The sequence below is a fragment of the Gavialis gangeticus genome, unplaced genomic scaffold (assembly GCF_001723915.1).
Source record: "Gavialis gangeticus isolate Ggan-Ray unplaced genomic scaffold, GavGan_comp1, whole genome shotgun sequence".
NCBI classification, from domain to species: domain Eukaryota; kingdom Metazoa; phylum Chordata; order Crocodylia; family Gavialidae; genus Gavialis; species Gavialis gangeticus.
The window spans coordinates 2,894,096-2,919,749 of NW_017729012.1; the positions used below are offsets into that span (position 1 = coordinate 2,894,096).

At 50.6% G+C, this 25,654-nt stretch overlaps 1 protein-coding gene and 1 long non-coding RNA gene across 2 annotated transcripts in view; one reads left to right on the forward strand and one right to left on the reverse strand.

Annotated features, from left to right (window-relative positions):
• LOC109293220 overlaps positions 1 to 15,058 on the forward strand; it is a 19,994-nt gene extending 4,936 nt beyond the window's left edge. The window contains exon 3 of the long non-coding RNA XR_002096269.1: positions 14,458 to 15,058. This is a non-coding gene — a long non-coding RNA (uncharacterized LOC109293220). The remainder of the gene's footprint in view (positions 1 to 14,457) is intronic.
• The window catches only part of SGSM2 (small G protein signaling modulator 2), a 133,603-nt gene continuing 120,223 nt past the window's right edge, over positions 12,275 to 25,654 (reverse strand). The window contains exons 17-24 of the mRNA XM_019511036.1: positions 21,201 to 21,383; positions 20,445 to 20,858; positions 19,251 to 19,375; positions 17,855 to 17,937; positions 17,211 to 17,320; positions 15,065 to 15,161; positions 13,978 to 14,145; positions 12,275 to 12,759 (exon numbers count right to left, since the gene is read on the reverse strand). Of these exons, the coding sequence (XP_019366581.1) occupies positions 12,671 to 12,759; positions 13,978 to 14,145; positions 15,065 to 15,161; positions 17,211 to 17,320; positions 17,855 to 17,937; positions 19,251 to 19,375; positions 20,445 to 20,858; positions 21,201 to 21,383 (1,269 nt within the window). The 3' untranslated portion in view covers positions 12,275 to 12,670. The remainder of the gene's footprint in view (positions 12,760 to 13,977; positions 14,146 to 15,064; positions 15,162 to 17,210; positions 17,321 to 17,854; positions 17,938 to 19,250; positions 19,376 to 20,444; positions 20,859 to 21,200; positions 21,384 to 25,654) is intronic.

Consider the following 25,654-nt stretch of genomic DNA (forward strand, 5'->3'; position numbering starts at 1 on the left):
CCCCCCCCCCCCCCTTCTTCCATGTTAACTTGGCACAAATTCATGTATCCAGTTGCGAACTCTCCAAGACAGACTGCGTTAGCCAAAATAGTTTCTTATTAAGTCGGCACCCTGCAGAGCTAAGGCTGTGACTTCTCGCTGCACATCTGTGGCATTCGCTCGCCTCCCTTACGCCTCTCTGTTTTGGCACTTGCAGCGAACTCCTGCCCTCGTGCGTCTCTGGCTGGATCACGGGAGGCATTATTGAGCAGATCTGTTGCCCACTCCTTAGATGTTCACAGGGTGTTGCGCCCAATATGCATGTGCTTGCTCTTCTGTGGCAGCAGGTGTTGGAGGGGAGCTGCCTGCCTACAGCCACCTTTTTAACCCAGGAATGGTCTGGACCAGGTGAGTCTTCATTCGAGCAGTGCACTGAGGGCTACTGGCCTGCAGAGCAACATGCCTTTGTGGGCCTTTACCTCTGCCCACCCATTGCAGCACCACCAGCCCGGGCTGGGAGCACTCGGAAGAGCACAGTGTGCTCTCACATCCCCAAGTGGGGCCCGAGCAGCCTTCGAGCAGAGCTGAGCATGCCCCTGCCAGCACATGCTGAGCACGGGACTGCATCTGTGTCTGGGGGCCAGGTGCGGAGCAGGTGTGTGCACCTCACTGCCGCTCTCCCGCAGGCGTGGAGATCTGGGGGGGGAGGGATAGCCCCTTTGCAGGGTTGACGAGGGACTCCTAGTCTGTGGCATCCCTGTGACTTCAGACAGTGGCCTGCATGATTCAGTTCCCTTTCTGCAAAACGGGGGTAATATCTGCACATGATGATTGCAGGCTCCAGGGACTGTCTGTCTATGGGAATTCATGCAACAGGGCAGAGACTTTGAGTTGCAATTGCAAGGTGGATCTTTTCTCCTCCTGCCAGTTCATTCGATGCATTTCTGTCCATTTGAGTGCGTGCCTTATGTGATCACTGGGGAGCAGAGTCGGTGGTCTCAAACCAGAGCTTCCTGCGCCTGAGGGCTGGAGGTGCCTGGAGTTGCTCCCTTTCAAATCATTTCACCGCGATCACAAAGCTCAAAACTTGGAAGTGAAAGGCCGAGAGGCTCGGCTTGGCCACGTGACTCCTGGAGCCAGAGCTTGAAGGAAACGCATGCATGAGAGGCTTGTGATATAGTGGGAGGAGCTGGCCATACACCAAGCCCCAAAGCCAGTCAGCAGCCTCGTGACACTTCATGTGACCCACGTGTCCTTGACTCAGACACTCGTAGGGAAGGTCTGTGCGGGAGCAGAAGACACGCTGACCATGTGGGCTTTGCCAGAAGAAGCTCTGGCTCCACAACATCTGTCCGGCACACGTGCTTTTCAGATGCTGCCTGGCTTTCAGCCGGGGGCGAGTCTCTGTGCAGGTGCAGTTGTCCTGTGCCCTCGGCTTCCTTCCTGGTTGAATTGTCAAGAGAGCAGAGACAAATCAAAAGTGCAAAGTCATGGGTGCGACTGGCTGCAGCTGCAAAACAGTCCCATTGCCCCTGTTCCAGGCACCTGCCTGTGCACACCACCTGGGCTGAAAATCACTTGTGCTGGGAAGAGCAGAGGCACCAACTTCCCCTCCAGACCAGTTCCTGTTATACATGAGAATAAAACCAGGAAGCTCGTGGGCCAGGGCAGTGACGAGCTGTTTGCTGCCTCCGAGTCGCATCTGTGCATGCTTGAACTGGAGCTGGGGCGGGGGGGTTTATGTTCCCACGAGGCTGGGATTTAAGCACATGAATCCCGCTGAATAAATTCCTTGGGCTCTTTGGGCAATCCAAGCCCTTGAGTTTTCCTTTGGAAGCAGCCAAGGTCAGCGTTTTGCTTTCTAAAGGCCTGGTTCAAACTCCTTCCCTTGGGAGAGAGCACAGCAGAAAGGTGAGCAGGTGCCTGCTTTTATTCTGAATCTGTCTACTAAGGCTACAGACGGACGTTGCATTTGTCCTGGGATAAATCACAAAAAGGTTCACAGGATAAGAAGTACTAACAGCTTATCCCAGGACACTGAGACCATGTGCCTGATCAGTTATCCTGGCATTGCATCATTGAATCAATGGCAAAAAAGCAGCAATGCATTCAGCCACTCATTAAGCCCTGATTAGGAGGGCACTGTGTGGGCACACCAGTCCTAGGACAAGCATGGGCACAGCTTGTCCAGAGAGAAATGCAAAAGTCTGTTCATAGCCTAAGAGAGAGAGCCTGCCTCTGGCCGGGTCTCTCTGCCCAAGTGTAGTGCAGCGTGGGGTCTGCATTGATGAGCTACAGGCAGAGTGGGGATCAAAGCCCAGAGATGGGACCTTGGGGTGGCTTGTGATCAGCTGTTTGCGAACTCTGAATATTTAAAGGAAGAGGATTGTGCAGCTTCTTCTTGGTCAGGTTCCCATTCCTTCCTTGCTCCGCAAAGCTGGAGGCAGACAGCGCTCAAAGGAGCCCGCATGGCAGCACCCGGAGATGGACGTGAACAAGCTTTGGCTTGAGGAGGCAAGAAGTGGCATGGCTGCCATTCAGGCTAAGTAGCACATGTCTGCTTTCCCAACCACCCTCCTCCCAAGCTGCCACCCTGGCGTGTGCCTCCAGTGTTCTTCCTTCCCCCGGGGTGGGAGGCTGGGCCTGCCCTCGGTTGTCCCGCAATAGGGCTGCTCTCGCGCTCCGTTTCGAGTCCTCTCCTTCCGAACGTCTCGCCGATCCTCTTTGGCGCCTCTTGACCGTAAACCGTAGAGATTTCGGGTCGTGTAACGAGGGTCGGCCAATCGCAGGCAGCATCTGGGCTGGAAACATGTCGCCATGTGACTGACTGGGGTTCTGCTAAGAACGGGGCAGGATTTGTTTGCTGGAGGCAGCTGCTGGCTGCCTGCCGCCGACTCGTGGTCATCCCGCTGTAAAAAGCAGCCTGGAATTTTAACTGGTTCCAGAGGGTATCTGTGTCCCTCGAGCCCCAGCAGCCCGGGGGTATCCGAGCCCGGGCTCCTAGCCAGCCTGGGGCTGCTCACGCTTGAGGCCACACCAAGCATGTCTGAACACTGGGATGGGCAAAGGCCAAGTGCGAGTGCACTGGCTCGCATACCTCTGTGCACGGAGCGGTAGCAGGACTAGGCTGGATCCTGGCTGTTCTCCTTCACATGGGGTGCAGGAGCAGGATGGGCTTGTGGCTGGAGCACCGGCCTGGGCTCTTTTCCCAGTGCTGCTTCGCGCCTGCTGGTGACCGTGGAGAAGCCGCTCAGCTGCTGCATCCCCGAGGCTGCAAGCTGGGGGTCGAGGGAGGGAGGTGGCTTCGACAGCACTTGATGTGCCCGGGGCCGGGTGCCCTCCAGCCCTGGGTGTTTTTTCTGTATCGCCCTCGTGAAGCCCCAGTGCTTGGGACTTGTTTCTGCAGTACAACGAAGCTTGTGGCTTCTCCTCCTGGAGCAGGTGGGGGGTGAGGCTGGAGCAGTAGCATCCGGATCCACGTTTGAGCTTCCCCCTGAGGAGGCCTGCTTTGTCTTCTCTGGATGGACTCGAGAGGGAGGCGTCCAGCTCCAATTTCCATCTGGATTTTGTTCAAGTTTGTGGGAATCGGAGGCCCCAGATCCCTCTTGTGGGAGGAGGGGAAGGGTCATGTGAGTGGTTGGCTGGGTGTTACGTTTCTGCCAGCACACCGAGTTATTCACTCGGCAGGGGGAGACGGCTCAGCTTTGCCTTTACCGTGATCCTGCAGCATCAGCCGTCCCCGGACACCCCTTCCAGCCCTGCCTTCGCACCCGACGCTTGAGCTGCTGCAGCAGTTCCCTCTACCCGTCGTGTTTTCCCATCTCAACCAAAGGCCGTTTGCTGAGCCCTGGTTATAGTATCCCAGTGCTTAGGGTCGGAAGGGACCTAAACAGATCATCAGGTCCGACCCCCTGCCCCGGGCAGGAACGAGTGCTGGGGTCATAACACCCAAGCCAAATATCTATCCAGCCTTCTCCTTGAAGACCCCCAAGGTAGGAGATAATGGTGATAATACTTACTGTCTTCCACCCCTTGTTAGCCCAGGATGTTGCTGGGGCTGGATTTAGTTAATGCAATGCTGTTTGATAAGCAAGGTAGGCCAATATATGCTCCCACCTGTAGCTATGCCCAGTGCTCTCGACACCAATGATGTTGCTCATCAAATAAATTGCAGCCTAATTGCTCTCCTCTCCAAACTGCTGCCTTCCCTCCCCGGACTGCACTATGAGGGCACAAGCTCCGTGAGTGCAGATGAACTTTCTGTGGTATGTGTAGGAGGGAAAGCAAGCAAACCAAATGCTGCCCCTCTTCCGATGTAGCCAGCTGAACAGTGTTGGATGCCAGGAGCTGCGTGGCTTGTGCGGATGCTGAGCTGGTGATCACTGGTTTTCTTATTACGTTAAGATCATGCAGGAATCTCGATGCCATGACAAGTGACCACAGAGCACTGGGAGAGCTTCTTTTAGAAAATACCTTTGCTTTTACCCTCCTCTAAGTGCCTCTTTGCATCACAGTAGACACTGGCAGTGGGCAGTGTACGAGAGGCCACCGTGGCAGGCAGGGACTTTCCTGTAGGACGGGCTTCAGGGGAAATGCAGTTTGGAGCAAGTCTTGTGCCACCCTGATGACAGTGCTGCGAAACGGCATGGGCTGGTTAAGTGAGATGGTAGAATTATTGTCTCGTATGGGAAGACTAAAGCCTAATGTTGTATCCTTGGGTGGCTGGGGTTTGGCTAAAGGCCTGAGTGAGTGACGGAGAGTCTTGTTTCTAGGCCTGCCTAGGAGAACTGATTTCTGCCGCTCCCCGGTGGTGGAAGCAGGATTGCTAAGGCATGAATGCTTCAGAAATAACACGTGTCGATATTACTACTGCAGTCTTTTTACCTCTTAAGCCACAGATGCCTTCCTATTGCTTTTTTTTCTTTTCTTTTCTTTTTTTTTTTTTTTAAAGATACTGTGGTTGTCTCTAGATGCATAATGCACATCTAGTCTAACACTGCCTGCAGCCTTTCAGCTTATCTGAACAAGAAATGGGAAAAAGAAGCTTTTGAAGGCTCTTACATGTGACTTGAGGCCTGTTGTATGCCAGGTTTTGTATCTAAAGTTCTTGGTTTTGTGCAGTTGGCTGGGTAGATCTCACTTAAAAATAAATGCCCCAGCCTAAGCGCTTTGATACCTAGGGCCGCATTACGGTAAAGACAGAGACAGGAGGAACAGCAGAATATTATTTGGCCTAAAGATGAAAAATCAATCCTAGTCGTTTGCATTCTAGGAAAGGGTAATCGCTTTTGCTGGTAGTTCCTCTCTGAGCCTTTGTTTGATTTGAGGGCATCACCTAGTGGTGGAGCCTGGGATAATGCTCCGCAGCTCTTACCTTGTGCCTGTCATTAGATCTTCAAGAACTTCCCCACTATTATCACCATTTTGCGATGGGGAAACTGAGGCATGGGGCAGTGAAGCGACTAGCCGCAGATGATGCAGCAGGCAGGGGGCACAGCTAGAAATACAGCCCAGGCCCGAGTCAGCCCTTGCAGCCTTGCCCCGGGGCAGCACTTTCGGCGAGGCCGGGGAAGCCTCGCTTCGATTCTTACTCCTATTGTGGAGGTTTGCAAAGTCCCAGCTGCGACGCGGCTGAGCGGCGGTGGCAGGGGATCGAGTGGTTCGGAGATGGGCTGGCAGGGCTGAGTGAGGAACGGCGAACTACAGCGGGTTGCTGCCATACGCAGGGGTAGCAGATCTCTGCGGACCGCGACAGCTGTCCAGGGTGACAACCATGGCAGTAGCTGTGAATCGGGTCTTAGAAACCGAAAACAGGCCACCATCCACAGCTTCCTCTGCTGTCGGTGGCACGTTCAGCGTCAGGCTGGCTAGGGGGGCACTTCAGAGTACCAGGCAGGAAACGCTTGCTGTGCTCCACAGGTGAAAACCACCTCTCAGCTGTGCGTGGGGAATTTGGTAACATAAACTCGGTTAAGCTCAAGGGATGATTTTTAACCAGGGCTTGGCTTGGCCTCAGCCTGCTGCTTTCCCAGGCCTGGGGAAGGGTGGCTGATGGTTGGGAGCCTGGCACCTCACCTCCCGACTGTGCAAGTTGGTTTAATAAAAGCAGTTGCCTCACCTTGCAAATCTTGCTCTTCCCTGGGTTAAATGGCATTAAAACAGGCAGTTCAATTTAGTGGGCTTTGAAGCATGGTAGGGAAAGCTCATGGCTTACTTTAAAGTGGTGCCACAAGCACATTGCTGGAGGGGTAGGGAAACAAGGGCTGGGGAGCACCCAGGTCGGACACAGCGTAGCTCCTGCTTGAGAGTCAGGAAATCCCTGGTGATTTTTGTTTTTTCTGTCTGTGCTGGAGCTGCCCACTGAGCGTTACAGGGCGGTCCAGAGCAGGTGTCCGGGACCTGGCGGAAAATCTGCAAGACACGTGGTACCCAGGAATGAAGAAGCACCTTGGTATAGGAGATGATACTGGAGTGATGTTGTAGCTGTGATGGTTCAGGAACCATGTGAGGCACCAGGATTTTTGTGGGTGATGTTTGGGATGAAGTTAGCCAAGCTTTCGAATGCATGACATTCGATCTAATGGAGAATGAAGGACGCCTTGCATTCAAACACTTGACTGACTTCGCCCCCGCCATGCAGTTGGTCCAGTATTGCCTAGGAAAATCCTTGATGTACGAAACATTTCTGAAACGTGGTGGGACAGCAGCCCGATGGGGTGCTGTCTTATCTGGCCATAAATGACGCGTGAAGGCTGGACGAGCTCGTGGGAGCAAGGTCAACTGCTAGAGTCTAATGGGCTTGTTTTGCAGCAGAGTTTGCAGAACAATCTGTAGAGATGCAAATGGTAACTAAAAATACAACCAGGATTAGTTTCTTCTTCCAGGCTGGAGGAGGGATGAGGTCAACAGAGGCCTCAAGCACTAATACAACGGTGACCCTGCTGACTTGAGCTGTTTGTCAGTAATACGGGTCTCGACCAGCCTGCAGTGCTGCTCAGAGAAGCAGTATGGCAAGACCTTGAACCTCTTACTCCTGGAACAGCGAAGTCCAGGTTCTGCACAACGCTGTGCTTTACATGGACCCGAGGTATGCAAACTGCGGCCTGGCCAGTGCTCGTACCCGAACCGCTATGGGGAAGCTCTTGATTGTCTCCCTCAAGGCATCTGGGTTTGGGGATGGCTGAGGTGGACCAGGTCCAGGTGTCTGGCCATGCTGCTCACTGGTTGTTACGCTGGGGAAGTGTTTTCTCCCAGGTCAGGACCCTTTTCCCCCTTCCCCTGTAGCAAAGGGCATGGATCATTTCTCAGATAATCAACTCCCAGCTATTGCAGGGCTTTCAGCAACTGGCTGTAGCTGTTCTTGTCCTTGAGAGCTGAAATCCTTCTCCAGGCTAGCAAAAATCTTTGCCTTGCAGACAGAGGTAACTGAGCAAAACGTGGCAGTCGAGGCAGGGTACCAGGCTGGGCAAGCCTGGACTTCCTCCTGGCTTTCAACTTTTTGAAAGCAGAGAAAAGGGAAACTTTGCGACAGAGGGACCAAGTCAAATGGGAGCCGCAGCAGCAAGACAACCAAAATCCTCCCTCTGTGCACATAACCATGGAGTTTATTTTTCCGTTGCTATTGAACATATAAGACCGAGTGAATGACTAGCGGGAACTATCCTGTGGGGATGCTTGCAGCTGCCCATAAGCCATTTCGGGCACCTCGTGCAGTCCTTGCTCCATGTAAGCAAGCACAGCTGAGTTATCCTGCGAAAAACATGGCAGCACAGCCTCAGCAAAGCCAACACCCAGAAACAAGCAGGCAGCCAAGCTGGGAACGTGACGCAGCCTGGACAGCAAAACCGAACCCCGACCCCTCCCTCACATAGTGGGAGAAGCGAGGCAGTAAGAGACTTGGCAGCTCACTGGACTAACACCAGAGAGCAAAGGGAAGAGGTGCAGGGGAAAGGGCAGGTCTCCTGAGCTCAGCAGTTTTGCTGAACCACCAGCTGCTGTAAGACGGGAGGGTTGTGTTCCCCCCCCCCCCCACTGCAAGAAGCCTGCGCCCTGCCCCCCAGATTGGCAAATGCTGCTCCCCCCTGCTCAGCACCGAGATCTGGCTGGCTGGGGGGCAGACGCATGCGCCTTGTGTTGGGAAGCTTCATCCACTGTGCATTTACCATCGGCTACTTGGGGAACCTTCCAAAGCAATTTGGCTGTGACCTACTTATTCTGAAACAGGCGGCGCAGCACAATGGCTGGTGTGGATTATGCATGGAAACTTAATTGCGTCTCGTGCGCTCTCTTCATACAGAGGCATAAGGTTAATGCTCTCCGCTCAGCTTGGGAGATGAATGGGGAGAGGGGAACAGACTGTGTCCAGCTCTCGCAGACGGCCGTGACAGTACGTGTTTATTCATACGTTGCATTGAAAGATAAATAAGTCTGAGCAATAAAGAGAAAATAGTCCGCTCCTGGCAAAAATAAATAAGGCAATGCACAATATTCATAAAATACAGGTAATGCAGAATGTTATAATACCAGATACCACCAAGTTTGCAGAGTTGTTTTTACATAGTAAAGAGCCGTATCGTACACTCCAAACAAAACTGTGCTGCTGCTTTGGGTTTTTTACGTGGATGCCTTGGTCGGGGTCTGGCAGAGAGTGGGAGCGCTTCACCGAGCATTTCACCTCTCAAATGAGCGAATGGACACATACACGGCAGCTTTTTGAACAAGACCTTCCAGCAACCATGCACTGGTCTAGAAAACAACTGGACACACGACTATAAATAGGGATGAGTCAAAACTGCTCGCATGCCAGCAATGCGCATGTGGGGGTGTTTGGTCTGAAGTGTGAGCACGCCCAAACGGCTACACAGTGGAGCTTGTCAGGCACCCTCCACTGTCGGGATTTTGGCAGCCAACTCTTGGCTTAGGGTTTTCTCCCTCCCAGTCCAACGTCACCCCTTTCTGCAGAGGTCTGAACTGGACGGTGCCTCTTCAACACTGCTGCTTTTTGTCCTGTGCCTGCAAGGCTCAGCTCTGAATGCATTTGGCTGCCGCCGTGAGGAGCGTGGAACAAATATCTCCCTTGATCTAGCAAAGTCCTGAATGAGGCTTGCCAGCCTGGGCACACAGGCAGGACAGATGTGACAGTAATGCTGTGAGGCAGCCTTGAAATTCAAGGATGCAGCCTTCCCCCAAGAGCATAGATCTGCACGTCCTTTCCCACATCCATCTGCATCTTCCCAGGGCAGCTCGTGGTTTGAGAGACTCTGGCCTGCTTAACTTGCTGTTTTGAGCGCTACGGAGACTCGGGCTGCAGCTGCAGAGTCTAAACACTTTCCAGGCCCAAATCCAGCTCGCCTGACTCGGGTCAGTAATCCCACAGCAGGCAGTGAGGCTATGCCTGGGAGTGAGGGGGACTGGCCTTGCAAAGCAACTTTCTTCCCAGCAACTGTTGCCAGTAGCAATAATAATAACTATGGTAATAATAATAATAAAACTCTTCTTTCCCCACCAGTATTGGCACATGGGGTGGGCGGACAGACTGGGGCAGTGATCCAGGGGAAAGGTGAGTGAGCTGTGCTGCATCTGCCCCATGCACACGTTTCTACGCAGCCCCTCTCAGTGCTCGTTCCAGACATTTGGAGACAGAGGAACGGCCAGAAAGAGCCAGCCAGGGGCTTTCTCGTCTCTTGCTACCCTGCTGCTTGCTGCTACTTAAGAGTACGTCTTGCCTTTCCAAACACATGGGCCCACCTGTGCGAAGGAGACTGTGGTGGGTGACGGCTGCACTGTTGTGTGTCAAACTGGGACGGTTCGAGTAGGTCGACACTTGCTGTCAGATTTCTCCCCCGAGCACATGACAGCAGCCCAGGTGGGGGCAATCTCTGTGCACATTAGGCCTGAAGGAGTGAAGCAGCCCATCCTGAAACAAAGAGCGCTGCAAAGGTGTTTCAAACCGCGCAGAGCATCCCCGCCCCTGTGGTTCAGCAATGCAGAAGAGCTTTGCAGTTTCCACATTCCTCTTGCCTTCCTCACTTATTGCAGCAAAGTCTGTTCTGGTTACCGGCTCTGTGAACCTGAGCATGTCGGCCCTGGCAGACAGGGCCTTCTGGGGACCAGGCAGCTAATACAAGTACCACGGGTTCACCTTAAAAGGGTGGATGAAGACGGGCAAGGACTAACCAGCTTGCAAAGCCAGAACTTTCTGGTACTGTGTGTGCTCTGATGTGGGACCTGGCTCTCTCTAGGGGACAGAGCTAGAAGACCCTTGGAGAAGCCTGCCAGCCCTATGGTCCTATGAACTGAAAATGCCTCCATTCAAAGCTGTGCCCTCCGGTACTTCTGAGGCTGGAGCTCGCTGCAGGCTTGCCAAACTTCAGCTTTGTATCTAAGCCTCTCTCCTAGTTTTCAAAAGACAGAAACAAAACAGAACGGGGACTAAAGCCTGGGCCTGTCTTGCTGTATAACTTAGCACCAGGGAAGGATACGCTTCTTGTGGGAAAAGTTTGTCCTACACGTGATGCTTTTGTCCACCCCCCCCCACTTGTGATGGTAAAACTGTAGCTTGGAGGAACCCGTGCAGGGACCAGTTCATTCTTTGGCAACACACAGTCTGTCTCTGCACGAGCTAACGGGGAGTGACGGGCTTCACACTCAATTGCTCGTGGATTTTAGCCTGTTTGAGAATGACGCTGAACCCAAGTGACTTGCTTGCATTGGCCACACAGTACAAAGAGCGGATACCAAGCAAGCAAACTCTGGCCCTGTTAATTCCGCAGCTGAAAACACTTGCAGGAATGTCAGAGCTCACTTGCTCCTCTCCTAGGAAACAGCCTGTGAAAGGTCATTTAAGTTAGATTCGTTCTTCCTGGAGGAGTTTCCCGAGCGCTCAGTGTTCTCCCCGGCACAGGGCCAGCCCCCTGGCCCACACTGAGCTTTTCAACATCCTCCTGAAAACATAACAGAAAGGTATAAAAACTGGGCTACAAGGGTCAGGTCCAAGCTTCACATGATCTTTCGGGCCATGGCTTCTGGTTCAGAAGCAAACTTAATTAAATTCCAAAAAGCCTTGGTCATCTTCCGTAATGAGAGACAATGGCATGGGCATGATTTTTTTTTTTTTTTTTCTTCTTCTCTCCACAAGTGCCTGAATGTGTGCGTCTAAAATCATTTGGGTACCTGAACTTTTGCTAAAAGTATCTATGTGTCTGCTGCTGTCTGCATTACTCATTCTTTAACCGGCCTACTTGAATCCTTCTTGTAGTCCATCTGGGATCTATGCATGTAATCTAGTGTAGAAGGTCACAGTGCTACCAAGTAGATATTTAACAGCCTGAAATAAAGCTACTGTCCAACTAGAGACTTGGGACAGCTCCTTTGGTGGTAAAACTCCTGTAGCTCCTAGCAGCAGCTGGTATTTGCTCCTGAAAAAGCGAGTGTCATGTCACCCCTACAGCCAGGAAACTGAGGGGAGCAGAGCCTCTGTAAGACCTGCTAACAACTGAGGGAAGTTTGGGGTCAAATGCAATGAAGTGACGGCTGGCACACGAAGTATTTGGCTACTCTGGAAACTGCCCATACCCACATAAAAATCAAATCCAGGACACTTCCTAGGGGGACTAACAAAGGAAGACACCCTAACAGCCACTGCTTTCATCTCTAAGAAATGGGGTAAAGAAGCTAGTGCCTCTGGGGTGCAAGTTTGGACACACTGAGGCACCTCCCCCGCTGCAAACCTCTTCTGCCATCGCTAAACTATTCCTTGTCCCACTGAATTTAATGGGGTGCCACTGGAGTGCAGGAGAGTCTTCGGTCTAAGATCACCCAACACTCCCAGGCCTGGATAAGTCCATACTGCCGGGAGCTGCTGTGGCTCAACGTGTAGCTTGTCCTTGGTAGAGTTAAGTGTTTGACTGAGGTCCCTGATGGCATGAAGGTAGGTTCAGGGACTGACTTGACACTGGGCTTTGTCTTCAAGCTCACCCTAGCAGGTATGGGGGCAGCACCATGGTTCAGGTGTTCACTGCTCAAAGAATTGTGCCTAAGTGTGGACATCAGGGTCTACCTATTATTCAGGTGGGGTTTTCTTTCTGGTCCTAGGGGAGGTAGCATGTGGAGCATGATCTCAGCTCTTGGACTTCTAACCTGATCCACCTTTAAATGCTGCGTCTATACATGGGCCTTTGTACTTCTGCAGCCAAAATATGCTCTAACAGGTGGGAGCCAGTGCCTCTCTTCTTGTATCCTACATGCCCAGTCTATGGCATTTGCTTTACTAAGGGCTGTTTGTACACTTCAACAGGCCTTAACTCTGAATGTGTAGGAGACTTTGGGTGAACACAACTGATTCCCAGGGCATTACAGAAGTATGAGGTCAATAAATACAAAGCCTCCCACAAACAAAATCCCCTCAATAGCTCAAACACAGAGATGGACACTTCTAGAGCCTAAGAAAAGGGCAGAATGAAAAAAGATTTTTCCCTTAAAATACAACGTGAGAGCAACAAGGACAATCAAGCCAACCTCATCTCTGGGGGAAATTGGCTTTAAATGTCTCTCTTACAGACCTCTGGAATACTTATACATTACATGGAAGATGCAATTAAAACGTTGTTTGAAGTGTGTGCAAAGAACAGCTTCATCGCACAGTTTGCACAGGCCCATGGCAGCTCCATGACCGTTCTCTCCACAGCTGCCGTCACTTGTTCTCTATCAGCGTTTGCACTTTGTAGACAAGGTCTCTCGCGATCTTGAGGATTTCCTGGGCATTGTGATGCTCGGCCATTTCTAGATGGGAGAACAGGCAAGCATTCAGAACTGCCCACCAGGGGCCTTGCAGCATTTGAAACGTGTTGCGTGCCATAAACCCCACACTAATCCCTTGCTGCTAAAGGCCCGTGGAGCCTGACCCCACCTGCTAATCCTGCTTGTCCCAGGCAAAACCCTCACAGCCAAGGGCATGGACAGAGGAATAGGCACCGTGCCCAGGGAGTCTTTGCCGCCACCAAACGTGTGCAAACTCTCACAAGGTGCCAAGACAGAGCGGGGCTGGGAAAGGTTTAAAGTCGTCAGCAGTTAAGGTTGGCTTCCTGGAATATCCTAAGCCATTAGCTTTTAAAGCCTCACAGAACTGCCCCTAATGGCTCCTTCTTTAAGAGTCCTGCAGAACCTTTGGATGCAAAGGACCTCAGCGGGCAGGCGTCCCAGCAAGGGCTAGCATTTCACCACCTGCACCCTAGGCTTGTCCACAGGGGTAACTGGTCTGCAGAGCCCACCCTCCACACCCAGCCTGTTTTGAAATCCAAAGCGAAAAGCTGATCTGGGGAGGAGAAGAGCTCTCCTAGAGTGGGGGCAGCTTCCCTGCACAACAGTTTCTCTATCCATCTCCTTGTGCTGGCAAGGACCGACCCTCGAGGGGAGGGAAGAGGTGGTGCATGGCTCTGGAGATGATGGCTGCAGAAGTGAAATGGAAACCAACTACGGGGCTGCTGCCGGGGTGGGGGGGTGCTGGCTAACAGCTGGACACAGCTGTAGGTGTTCGTGTTAATGGCCAAATGAAGGCCCATGATCCCAGCACCAAAGCTTTCACAGCACGACTGATGCCAACTGCCTTAAACAGGACATGTCTCGGGCTCTTGTTCAGCAAAGCACTGGTTTCTCTGGCCGGCAGTCTGTGCCTCAAAATGTAGCTACAAATGCTGCCTGCTCCGTGGGAAGCCCTAGAGCAAGGTGTGTGCGTCAGTCCAGCCTTTTCAGTTACTAAAGGCTGGGCCTGGTTGCACAGATATCTCAAGTACAGACAGGTATTCATGATATCCCTAGATACATTTGCTGGTATCTATAGGTGTCGATATACCCACGTATGTGAATCTATATTGATACCCAGTTATGCGTGTCCGCACATATGTACATGTGTAGAAAATCTATCAGCCAGTAATAGCAAAGCGCGGAGGGCAAAACACAACATAAAGCTGCTTTTACCAAATGACTTTAAAAGTTTCTTACCATTAAAAAACTTGATGATATCAGTGAAGTCCATGTTGTTATCACGGATAATCTCTCGATAGACCTCCACCAGTGCTAAGGCAATGAAAAGGACAAAATGTTCTGAAGAGATGTGCTTTGCTGCCCAAATAACTTCCCACACTGTAAATACATCCTCGTACAACAATTCTGAATGGGAATAAACATCACAAGAGCATCAGGTTGTTATCATTTGAGATGACTGGAGCTTATTATTCAAGATTATTCAAGCTGACCTTTTTCTTTCTCTCCCCCAAATGTTTTCTAAGCTTTATACAAAACTCTACATTGCTAGAAGTTCTGCATGGTCAGATTCTCTTACTCCTGTGTAAAACAGTAGCAAAATCTGCTTTTTCATGGTTATACGGGTTAATTGTTGGGCTTACAAACTATGTACATTTTACAATTACTTTGGTCCTCCCTTTTGTAATACATTTTGCAGAATTAATAAGTATTTTACAGATTATGAATAGACAACCGCCTATAATAATGACACAGAAAAACTCGTTTAGAGGGAGGAGTTAAACATCCCCCTGCAATACCGTGCAATCAGACAGCACTGTGCATTAGCACGAAGATCAGAAGCTGACTGGGAGAGCAAGTGAAACTCCAGGACCGCTTTTCTTTCAGGATGCAAAAGGAAAGCAAAGCATGACTAGCAAAAGGTAAGATGTGCACTCACGCTAAGGATTTGTGAGAAGTCTGTAGTATGAAGAGTATTAGTGCAAAGCAAAATCACTCCAGTACGTAACAGCAAAACCAAAGCCTGCAATCCTCCGTCCTCAGAGAACACCAGGTGTGCGTGTGTGTGATGCACAGGAGCGTGGTCCAGTGGACTGGGATTGTGGAGATCTGGGTGCCACACCCAGCTCTGCTCCTCAGCTGCCTTCGGCAAGTCCCTCCAACTCTGTGCCTCAGTTTCCCCTCCCCTCTGGTTTGGCCGTCTCTGGTACATATGCAGAATGCACAGCACAAAGGGAGCCCAGTTTTGCCTGAGGCTCTTGCCCACTACTGTAATACAGATAACAGACCCCGGTCCTAACAAATGCGTTTAGGCTCAGGGTATTACCTCTCTTAAAATCAAGCAGGAACCAGCGATAGCAGAAGTAGAAGTGAGTGTAGTCTCCGTTCTGGTGCATCAGCTCAAAGAGCTCGGAGTCCAAAATCTGAAACGCAAACAGCTACATTTCAGCATCCCATCTGGCAGCACCAGTGTCCCAAGACTCGAGTCTGTTGGGAGCCCACTGGGCTTCCCTCTGACCCTGCACTGCCTAATCCAACCACTGCCATGAAACCCCGGTACACCAGACAAATATCTATATCAAGTGTCAAATCCTGCTGCACAGGGTCTATTCCAACAGACTTGCTCACCTGGCCCGTCAGACCAAACGTGCCAGGCTCTGTTCTGAAAGCGCTATGTTTGGACTGAGCAATTACCCTGCCGGACCAGGGCTGAATGATGGAGGCAACTTGCTACAAATATGCAGCACAGCATTTACAGCATCAGCTTACTGTCTGTGACTGTCGATTAGTGATGGTGCTACCTTCTGCATGCAATAACGTGTGCGGGACAGACTCCAGCTTGGGTATCGAGAGGGCTGTGCTCAGCAAGGCAAAACTGCTAAAACTTTTCATGTTGTTTTACTTGGGTTACGCATGACATAAAAACTTGTTTGGGACCCATGTGTCGTGGAACAGTGAGCTGCATTTCTGTGGCTTAACCTGAGGCTTTTATATTTAATGGAAAGGTATTTATATTTAAATAGGGGCCACCTGTTCCATACCTACTATGGTCAGATCGTGGCATACTCTGACTTCTAAGCATGTGCAGGCAAAGAGGCTAAATGGTCATTAGTATCAACTCAGACAAAGAAGTTAAAAAGCAGACTCAAATTTACCACAAAGCAAAACCTCAATGTGTAAAGAACAAATATCCAGCTTAAAGAACTGTGTAAACAGTGTGTGGGGAGTATGGTTTCCCCTGTTCTACCCTAAAACTAACCAGTTTTGTCTACTGTAAAGTTACAAGTTAACAAGGGAAATCTGTGGTGAATGCAGAGACAATGGACATGCTTATGCTGACAGGGCTCTTAGGACACAGCAACCCACCCTTATAGATGGAAGTGTAGGAGAGGAACCTGGGGTTTGCCAAACGTGGTGAAATTAAGTTGATGAAAAATGTAGTGCTCAAGTTCCTGAACAAAACGTGCAGAAATACTGCCCACCAGGCTTTGTCCACGGAGCAAGTACACTGCAGCTGCTGTGAAATTTATTGAAAACTATCTATATTCCTTCACACCACACCTTTATCCTTTGTAGCATCAATCGCTTCCTTTGGAGTACAACATGTGCTAAGGCTTATCTCGGCAATTATGTTATACCCTGCTGTATACTATTTATACAAGTAACCTTCACGGAAATGTGTGACCATTTATTTTATTGTCACTCCACTATAGGGGTCACTAACTACATCTAATAAATGGTTAGAGAGTAAATGGAGTTCAGTGTTCAAAATAATTCAGCATATCTGAGAAGACCAAAACATTTTGTAATCGAGTTACCCTGGAAACTGAGCACAGATATAGTGTGGGTGGCCTTTTCTTCAAAAGGTTCTCATTGTATTCCTCCAGCTGTGGGGTGAAGGGGTGTTAGTCTCTCTCTCTCTTGCACAGTCACTGGCTCACTCCCTGCCAGGTGATTTCCTTGAGATCACATGAGGAAGCTGGGCCCAGCCAGGTTTCTAGCCTCCCCTATCCCTGGTCTGTCTTGCAATAGAATGGACCTCCCAAGGACAGCAATGCCATCAATCCACGCTCTCTGCAAGTCCAAAGAAAGCTAAACTGGTGCCTTCTCTTCAGCTGCTCTTTAGGCTGCCCCTACTCCCATTTTCTGCTGGCTGGGCCTAAGGCATGTGAACTTCACTGTTCCTTTTCATAGTTGGCACAGAGATGTGTGTGTGGGGGGGTGTCCACCTGTCAAGTTATGGTAAGAATTGGTTGACTGACTTTACGCATGTGACTGACAGATGTGTGCTGCCTGTTGTGTTGTGTAAACCCAACAACTCCCACCCAGCACACAGGGGCAGGTGACCAGGCACTGCTGCTGTCCTGTGATGCTTCTGCCCCTCGCTGTGGCATGAGACCAGGATCGAGATGGTGGGAACTAAGGCACGCTTGCCTCTCCCACCTTGAACAGGGGCCATCATGAATCCTCACCTGGATTAGGGATCGCATGTTGGCAAAGTGCGTGTCCATAGCACCACCATTGGGGAAGTTCTGGCTCATTCTCTTCATCAGGTGGCTGAAGCAGCTGTATGCCAGCTGATCTATGGAGGCAAAGAAATGGTATGGCTTAGTATGTTGCAATGCTGGGGATCTCACGTTTTGAGCTGGACAAGGCAGTAACTTGAAAGGAAACGTGATGGAGCTGGAAAAGGGGTAGTTTTCTCTTTCCAACTCAGTTATTTCCTCTGTATCTGGTGCTGGGTTAAAATATTAGCTAGGGCACCATAGTCTATGTGCTGATTGCAAAACCCCTCTTGTTTGAAGCAAAAAGAGTCAAGCCACTGGGTTAATTAGATCACCTGCTGAGTCTGCAGCTGCAGAAATACTATTGGCTTGCGAACTGGGTTGAACTTTGGCTGGAAGCCACGAAAAAACTAACCAGGGAATCCTTAAGTCGCGGGTGTTAGTCATATCAGCGATTGTGCATGAGCAGACAACTCAATCCCTGCAGGCTTTCTGCTGGTGAGGTAGCATTTACATAGACCGTCCTGCAGTTCCCAGCTCAGGGTTTAAAGGGCTCATCTGCCTAATCCGTACCAGTGACCAAGCCTTACAAGGCAGCTCTGCCTTCTTACCGCTGTCGAGTATGACCATGAGAGGAGCCAGGAGATCGCACATGCCTTGAACGTAGCCAACGTCGAGGTGCTCCCAAACATAACTGCAGAGGAAAGAAACAAGAGACGCTAGGAGACCTTGTGCAAATCATCTTGCTGGGGGCTATTCATAAGTCAGCCGGGCTACCAGAATGCCAGCTTCCACTGGAAGGCTTCAGAGGACATGGTCTCTAAAGAATATAAAACTGGGGCCAAAATTTCCCGAGGACAAAACAAATGGGAGTCTCTAGAAATCTCTTGGAAAACCTTAGAGAACTTAACAGAAACTGTGAATCCATTTAAGGAATTCCCAAGCAAGGGCTGTGTGTTTTTTTTCCCCCTCTGTTTTACAGGATATCCCCCCAAACCCATAGACACATTCCCTGGGAGTTCTCCATGAGGGAAGAGCCACACGTAAGTCACAGGGCACCAGCATCTCTGCCCGGCTTGATACTGGGCTGGAAGACGGTGCGCAGAGAGCCAGTGCCTCTGGCCACTGGGTGAGGGGACTGCTGAAAGCACATAATGCATTTGGACTTCTACAAAAGGAGTTTTTTCCCCAAAATGCTGCCCTGTTTTCCAAAAGCAGAATCGCCAGCTTCTACTGGGGCTTGTGCCCCTGGGCTTCAGGCAGCTTTTGAACATTTTTCTCCTCCCCTTTTTGCCATGGACTAAAAACACAAATTCACCAAAACAAGACAGCAGCCACCTCAGACAACTGCAGTGTCTGGCCTCCAGCTTACCCAAACCAGAGGGACCCTGGCCAGACTAACTGCTGCTTGCCCTGGGAAGAATGGAGCTTGTAGTGCCTGAGAGTCTAACATCTGAGGGTAGAAAAAATGCTACCTGGAAGCCGTGGCACAGATATTTACTGGGCCTTAATTGGTTCTGGCTTCATGTTTTGAAACCGAAACGTCAGATTTTTCGTGGGACATGTATCTGTCACCTGCCGATACGAGCCTAGTCAGACTTTCAAAAGTGCCTAGGACGCTTTGCTCCCATTGATTTCAATTCTGCCCAGTGGGTGAAGATACTTGAGGGGTTTTCATCTGAAAACAGACACTATTGCTCTAACATTCGTGCCCCTCACAATCCTGACACAAGCCCTGTAAACCAGGGCTCTTTATCTCTCCATCATACAGGTGGGGAAACTAAGACTGCATGAATTTAAATGACCTGAGATGGAGTCTTTGCTGGAGTTCAGAATTGGAGTTCCCAGAGTAGTACCTAGACCATTTGCCCTACCCTTACCTTCTCCTCTTCTGGTAGACTTTTGCCACTCCCAAGGGAGAGGAAAGACAAAAACTTCTGTAACTGTTATTGACCCAATCTAACTGGAAGTTGATGAAAGAAGAGTCTCATTTGCAAACGGTGTTACCTGCACATGACATTTCTGAGCTTCTCCAGGTTATCAGCAGTAAAATACCAGTAGTTCCGATCACACCGCTGGACGTCTTTATCAATTCTATGCAGATTTAAGGCAACTGTGTCCAGTAATTCTATCTAGGAGAGAGATGCATGTGTTTAGACTTGCAGTTAAAAGGAAAAAACAAAACAAAACACACTTCCAGAGATTAACCTGAATTAAGCAGCAAAAAGACTCTCAGATCCTGCCAACCAAGTGTTCCTATAAACCTTCTTTGAGATCTAGAGAAGACAAGTGCTACACAGGAGCTGTGTGGTAGTGCCACTGTTACCACTACTGAGCTTGAAGCTGGAGCAGATCTGGCTTCCCTGGTTCCTATCCTCTCCCCACCACCGCAGTGGGGACCAGCCTGGGGGAACAGGCTTGAGCATGCTGGTGGTGTGACTTGGGAGCCAACTGGCAGAGTTTAGAGCAGCTTCTAGGAGTCCCAAACTGCTGCAAGGCCCAGCTGGCAGAGATCAGCCCACAACACTGGCACCAGCATGGGCTTCCTGGCTTTGCTCAGTCCAGCAGGGATGAAGGGATTTTAGCAAAGCAGAGATCTTGCAGCAAGCTATTTGATGTGGGTCACACTTGGCACGGCATTAGTACGCCTGTACAACAAAGCCTATAACACCTATTACACTTCCGGGCATCTTTCATATGGGTAAGTACCTTGCAGGCATGATCAGAGCATCCATATACCTGCCTGCTGCTAAGTCTCAGCTGTAACACACCTGCTGGCACTGGTGAACGTACCAAACACACCCCATTCTAGCAGGGGGTCTATTAATGGGTGACTAGGGGAAGCCTTGGAGCCTGAAGCCTAATCCACTGAGAGCAATAATAATATCCAGGAGCCATGATGGTGCAATACTAGGGTTAGGATTTGCATCAGGTAGTTTTGGAATCTAAGCTGTTCCCTTGAGGTTCTGGCTATGCTAAAACTGGGCCTAGAGAAAATGCTCTGAGTTTTGGCTTCAATCCAGAAGCAAGATAAGCAGGACAGATCTGGAGGCAGGGACTCTAATTTACCCTCCTGCTACCTGGGTTTAAGGTTGTGGTTGTGGCTTATCCTCATTAAACCCTGTCTAGAAGAATAGCTGAGACACCCTAGGGATCACTCAAAGAAGAGTGCTCTACAGACTTTAAGGGAATGCGACCTACTGTATAGGACGCAGCACAAACAGCAGCAAGATCCACTCCAGATGTTAAATAATCCAGCTGCGAGCACAGCTGTTCCTCTGGTATGGAATCCTGAGCCTCTATGGCCACCAACCCGGCTTTCTGAGCATGGACTGTGTCCACATCTGTTCTTTCCAAGTCCATGCTCGTTTCTTCTTCTACCCCATCTTCAAAGCAGATGCTCTGCCCGTCATCGATGCTGGAGAGGATTCCTGAAGCCACAGAGTAGTTCCGAGAAGAAGGCAGCCCAGAGTCAGGAGAATCAAATTCTACCGACTGCTGCTCTACTGCAGCAACTGCTGTTGGTGTATCCATGTTCACCACAGTCAAAGAAGGGTCATCCTGGCCCTTTAAGTCTGGTTCTGCTGAGTCCATTTCATCTACAGAGATGAAGACCTGATGATTGGTAGGTAGGAGGAAAACAAAAAACAGAGCTGTTAGTTTGGCAAATCAGAGGGGTATGCAGGTACATTAGTGCAATATGTAATCATTGGCTAGTAAAACATCCATTTGTTACCACATGCGGGTAAGTGTGCATGTGCAGCTTGGATCAGGGTCAGTGCATGTCTTCTCTCTCCACCTTCCCCCCAAGCAGCCCCTCAACCAACCAACGTAGCTGAAACCTTGACTGCCTGAATTATGCTGCTCCCGATCACACAGGCTGTGCCGTGTGCACCAAGCCTCTGCCATCACTTGACAGGCAAATACTTCTCCCTGAAGATGCAACAGGCTACTCACGTCATTGCTGATGGTGGAGTCCCTGTGGATCAGTCGCTGGACGTGGCTGTCAATGCTGCTGCCCGATGAAAACTTAGCCAAGGTGGCACAGTGCGACTCCTTCTCCCGCTGCTTCACTATCACCTCGCAGGCTTTCCACTCCGCCATGACCTTCTGATACTGGAGAGCAATGTCTTCATCCACCTGCAAAGCAGAGGGGTCAGAAGGGCTGGATTCTCCCTGCCAAGCAGCATGCGAGAGAACCAGTGATGCACATAAGAAGAGAGTGAAATTAATGAAAAGATCCAACAAGAATTCAGGCTCTGAGTTGTGCGTTCCACACCCAGACTCCAGGTGAAGGCCCATTTCAGCAACATGAATTAAATCCCTGTCTGCAAAAGGGAGAGAGTCTCACAGTCTCTGGGCTGGGACTTGGGATACTGTCTGAGCTGACGCAAGTTGCTTTAGCCTTTGTGGGCCTCAGGGAAGTGTTACTCCCCCCCATCTCAGCAGGGTGTTTGTGAGAAGAGATGCAAACACCAAGCTGTAGAAAGGGGTGCTATGGATCTGGATGCTTTCCACAAAGCTATCTGATAGGAGAAGGCTGTGATGGAGTTTTAAGGGCATGTCAATAAAGAAGGAAGTGGAAAGAGACAACAAAGCCACGGAGCTTGCTGCAGCAGCAAGCCGAAGATAAAGCAGCAGGGCTGGGAAATATAATGACCGCCTGCCCACATTAGCAAACCTGAAGCACCTGAGAAACCACCAGGAGTAAGTTGATCACTGCAGGCAGGATATTTTTAAGCCTGTGGTGAAGACACTCCCAGCTGTCTTCAGAAGAGCAAAGGAGCCAGTGGCATCAGTCTGCCATACGCTCTAGATGCCAGACAGGACGTGGTGCACCAATGGCTGGCTGCAGCAAAGCAACTCCTGTCGTCACATTGTGCTGCTTGAGCTCCCTCAGTGTGCCCCAGGGTCCAACTCCAAGTCCACAGGAAGACTCAGGAGCAGAAAGTGATTCTGCCAGGCTGGAAAGTCCAGCTTGGAGATGGGCTCTGTCACAGCTGCACTGCATGTGGCCAGATGATGCTCCTCTGCTCCTTGCAGCAGTAAACTGTCCACCACCACTGCTGGCTTTTTCTGCACAAAGTCAGCCTGGAAAAGCCCTGGGGCAAAATAAGGACATGCAACAATTTTGCTGCTCTGTCACTTGTCAAGAGCTGGACAGAAATCATCGCTGTGAGTTGGCTGCAGGCTCTGGGCTTTGCCAGCCAATTTTGCTACTGAAATGCTCTCACCAAAGGTGAGGGATATTTGTCACTTGAGGCAGCGGAGTCATAAATCACCAGGCACAACCTTAGGCAGGAGGCTGGAGGACAGCCAGGCTGGAGTGTGCCCCAGGCCTGACTGCCTAGCGCTGATGGATGGCTGCAAGATACTGCCAGAAAGCAAAGATGATAAATAATCCAGGACGGGCCCAGCTGAGAACATGGAGAGTTGAGTTCAACATGCTTAAGTTACGACTGCTCTGATCTCACTTGCTTGTGAATCCCTTCCATTCAATGGGGCCTTTGTTTAGGACTGGACTCCTCAGACAAACACACCATTTAGTACTGCTATTAATTATTGGCACTGCAGTCACCTCAAGGACCTGCAGCATGGACTGGGCCTCTCTGTGCAGGATGCTGGAGAAAAGATGGCTCCAAGGAGCTGACAAGTGGGTAGCACTCCTCTAGTGCCCTCTAACAGAATAACAAAGCACCCAGCCTGCCCTGATTTATGACTTGCTGCACCTGAACTTAGCATCATCCCTAGCTTACAGCCTGGGAAGGTCGGTCAACATAGGAATGAAAGTCAGCTTTCCTCCTCACCAGGCCCGTCCTTCAGATACTTGGGACTAGTCTCCCCGAGTTCTGGTTCCACATCCCCTTCCTCAACTGAGGCAGGTTTTTTTTGCTTGGCCACACACTGAAGGCCCCTCCTCAGTGTTGCAGTCCAGTCCTACAGGCAGGAGTGAAAGACAGAAGCAAAATACAACCCACAGCAATCAGATCACAGAGGCGGCAGAAGAAGCCAACACACATCATCTAGTAGAAGAATGACTGGAAACAGGAGGCAGTTAACTCCAGTCATTAGGGAGAGGGTGATGACTGGCAATAGCAGTGCTGGCATGCAAACATGCCATACTGGCGCCTCCTGGGAGCTACTGCACAGCCTCAAAACTGCTCCTGCTAATGCTCAAAACGAGCTTCACAAGGAAGGTACCTTGGTGCCAGAGACCACGTGAGCTCCACGCACAGCGCTGGTCCCGTCAGAGCTCACGCTGGCACATACGCACACAATCCCTCTCTCTGCCTCCTGCCCACGCGTGTACCTGATGGGGCTCTCCTTGCTGTGTTCTGACCATTTTCGTGGCTGGTCCTGTGATGCCATGAGATGGGCTGGGAACAGAGCAGGCCTCATGGGCAGGCCAGGGGTGGGATAAGGAGGTGGGAGGAGAAGTTGAAGTGAAAAGATTCTCCTCTTAGCTCAGCTGTTAATGGAGTGGGGCACTACCACTACCAAGGCCACAGGGACAATCCCGACATAGGCCAGCACATGGAAATTGCAGCACTGAATGGAACAAGGGTTAAGGTTTGGGCTGTGACTCCTGCAGCACTCGTCTCTACTCAAGTACGGGCCTGTATTGCACGCAGATAACAACTCCGCACTTTTGAGCAACAGGCCAGCCAGCAGAGGGGACATGCCTGAAGAGCTGGCCTATCATTTCCTGCCGGGCAGAGTTTAACCCTGAGGGGATGAGGCAATTTATTTCTCTCTGGGGAGAGTACCCTACCCAATTTCAGGAAGAATTTGTCCCCAGCTCCCTCCCAACACTAAGACCTTCTGAGCAGGGCGGGCTGTGTGAATCACTGCACGCTGAATGCTTCCGAGGTTAAGGCAAGATTGATTCAAGGCACAAAATTTGGATCCTGAGCCCTTCTGAACACGCCAAAGCTCTGGGCTGCCTGCCTCCAGCTTTGCTCCAAATGACCGGATTACTGGGATGGAAAAGCCAAGTCACCGCGCATTGGTGGGATGAAGGCTGCTTACACAACACCAGCAGTTGAGATGATGACTAACTGTTCAGCGTGGAAGGCTCTAGGTCAAGCTGCCTTTGTGATCTGCAGCTGCTTGCAATACCCTTGGGATATACGCTAATTGGAAGCTAGCAGGTGCCAAATATCCTGTTTATACAAAAACTGCTACTTATCCCTTGTAATCTGTTCCAGAGCCGCACCACGTACATTCTCTCGCTGGTGAGGATACACGTCGGCAGTGAGATTAGGGAGTCGGCATGCTGCATTCCAGAGCCTACTCTCCTTTTGCACAGTGAGTAAGCATCGGGTGGGCTTGTGGCGTAAGCCCACACCAGGCCTTGTCTGCCCAGAAAGAAGACCAAGTCCTAGCGTAGCCTTGTGGCCTTTGCGAAAGGGCAAGTCACTGAGGAGATGCACAGTGGTGCGAGATGGATGTGCTGGCTGATGCTGGCTTCGTGTGCGTAGCTGGAGCACAGCAGCCTGACTCCTGCCGTCAGTCCTAGGATTTCATTGTTAACACTGGCACGAGCCTGTTTGTTTCTCTCTGACAGTTCACTAATGTCTCTGCCTTCCGTTAGCCATTTGTTACAAGCAGTAACACTCGGGCCTCTCAGAGCTAATTATTTTCTGTCAAGTGCTTTGAGATCAGTTGGTGGAAGGGCATGGCGAAGAAGGGCAAAGCAGAAGTGTTTGAAGTGGATGAGCAAAAGCAGCTAATATATAATTTAAACACGCAGAAAGATATGGTATAATGAAGCTGAAATGTGTCCACTTACACTTAACACTTTGCACCCAACTTTCTTGGCTTTCGAGCAGGGCTAAGACGAACTCTACCCAGAAGGCAAGAAAGGAAGGGTTTATGGGCTGGTTGGCCAATGCTGGAAGGTATAATGTGGGGAAGCGTCCTTTCCAAAACTGTACAAGCAGCCTGCGGCAGGGCTTACAGCCCATCAAGAAATCTAAGATGAACAGGGGAAAACATGTGTAAATCTGAATTACAGCTGGGAAATGGGGTAAAAATAGATCTGCTCCAACTCCAGAGACGGACACCCAGTGCCACCAAAAGACAGGAATACACTGCTTGGGCTGGCAGGCTCTGGTAGGGTCACCCACTCGTATTTGGGTGGGTCTGCGGCCAGGGTGCTCTTTTCCTCCAGGCATAGACAGAGGCTAGGAGACGCTGCAGCCTCTTCCTGCTTGGTTTGTCTGTGACCCTGTAATGCTTCTGTGCTGAAGGTCCCATGTGTTAGCGGGGCACAACAGTTTATGTGATGGACGTTCTGACAGGATTAGCCCCTGATCTCCAGGGCTCAGGCCCTTAACCATGTTTAACTGCACCAACATGTAGCAAATGTTGCTAACTGGGCAGAGGCCATGGGTTTGGGGGTTTTCTGG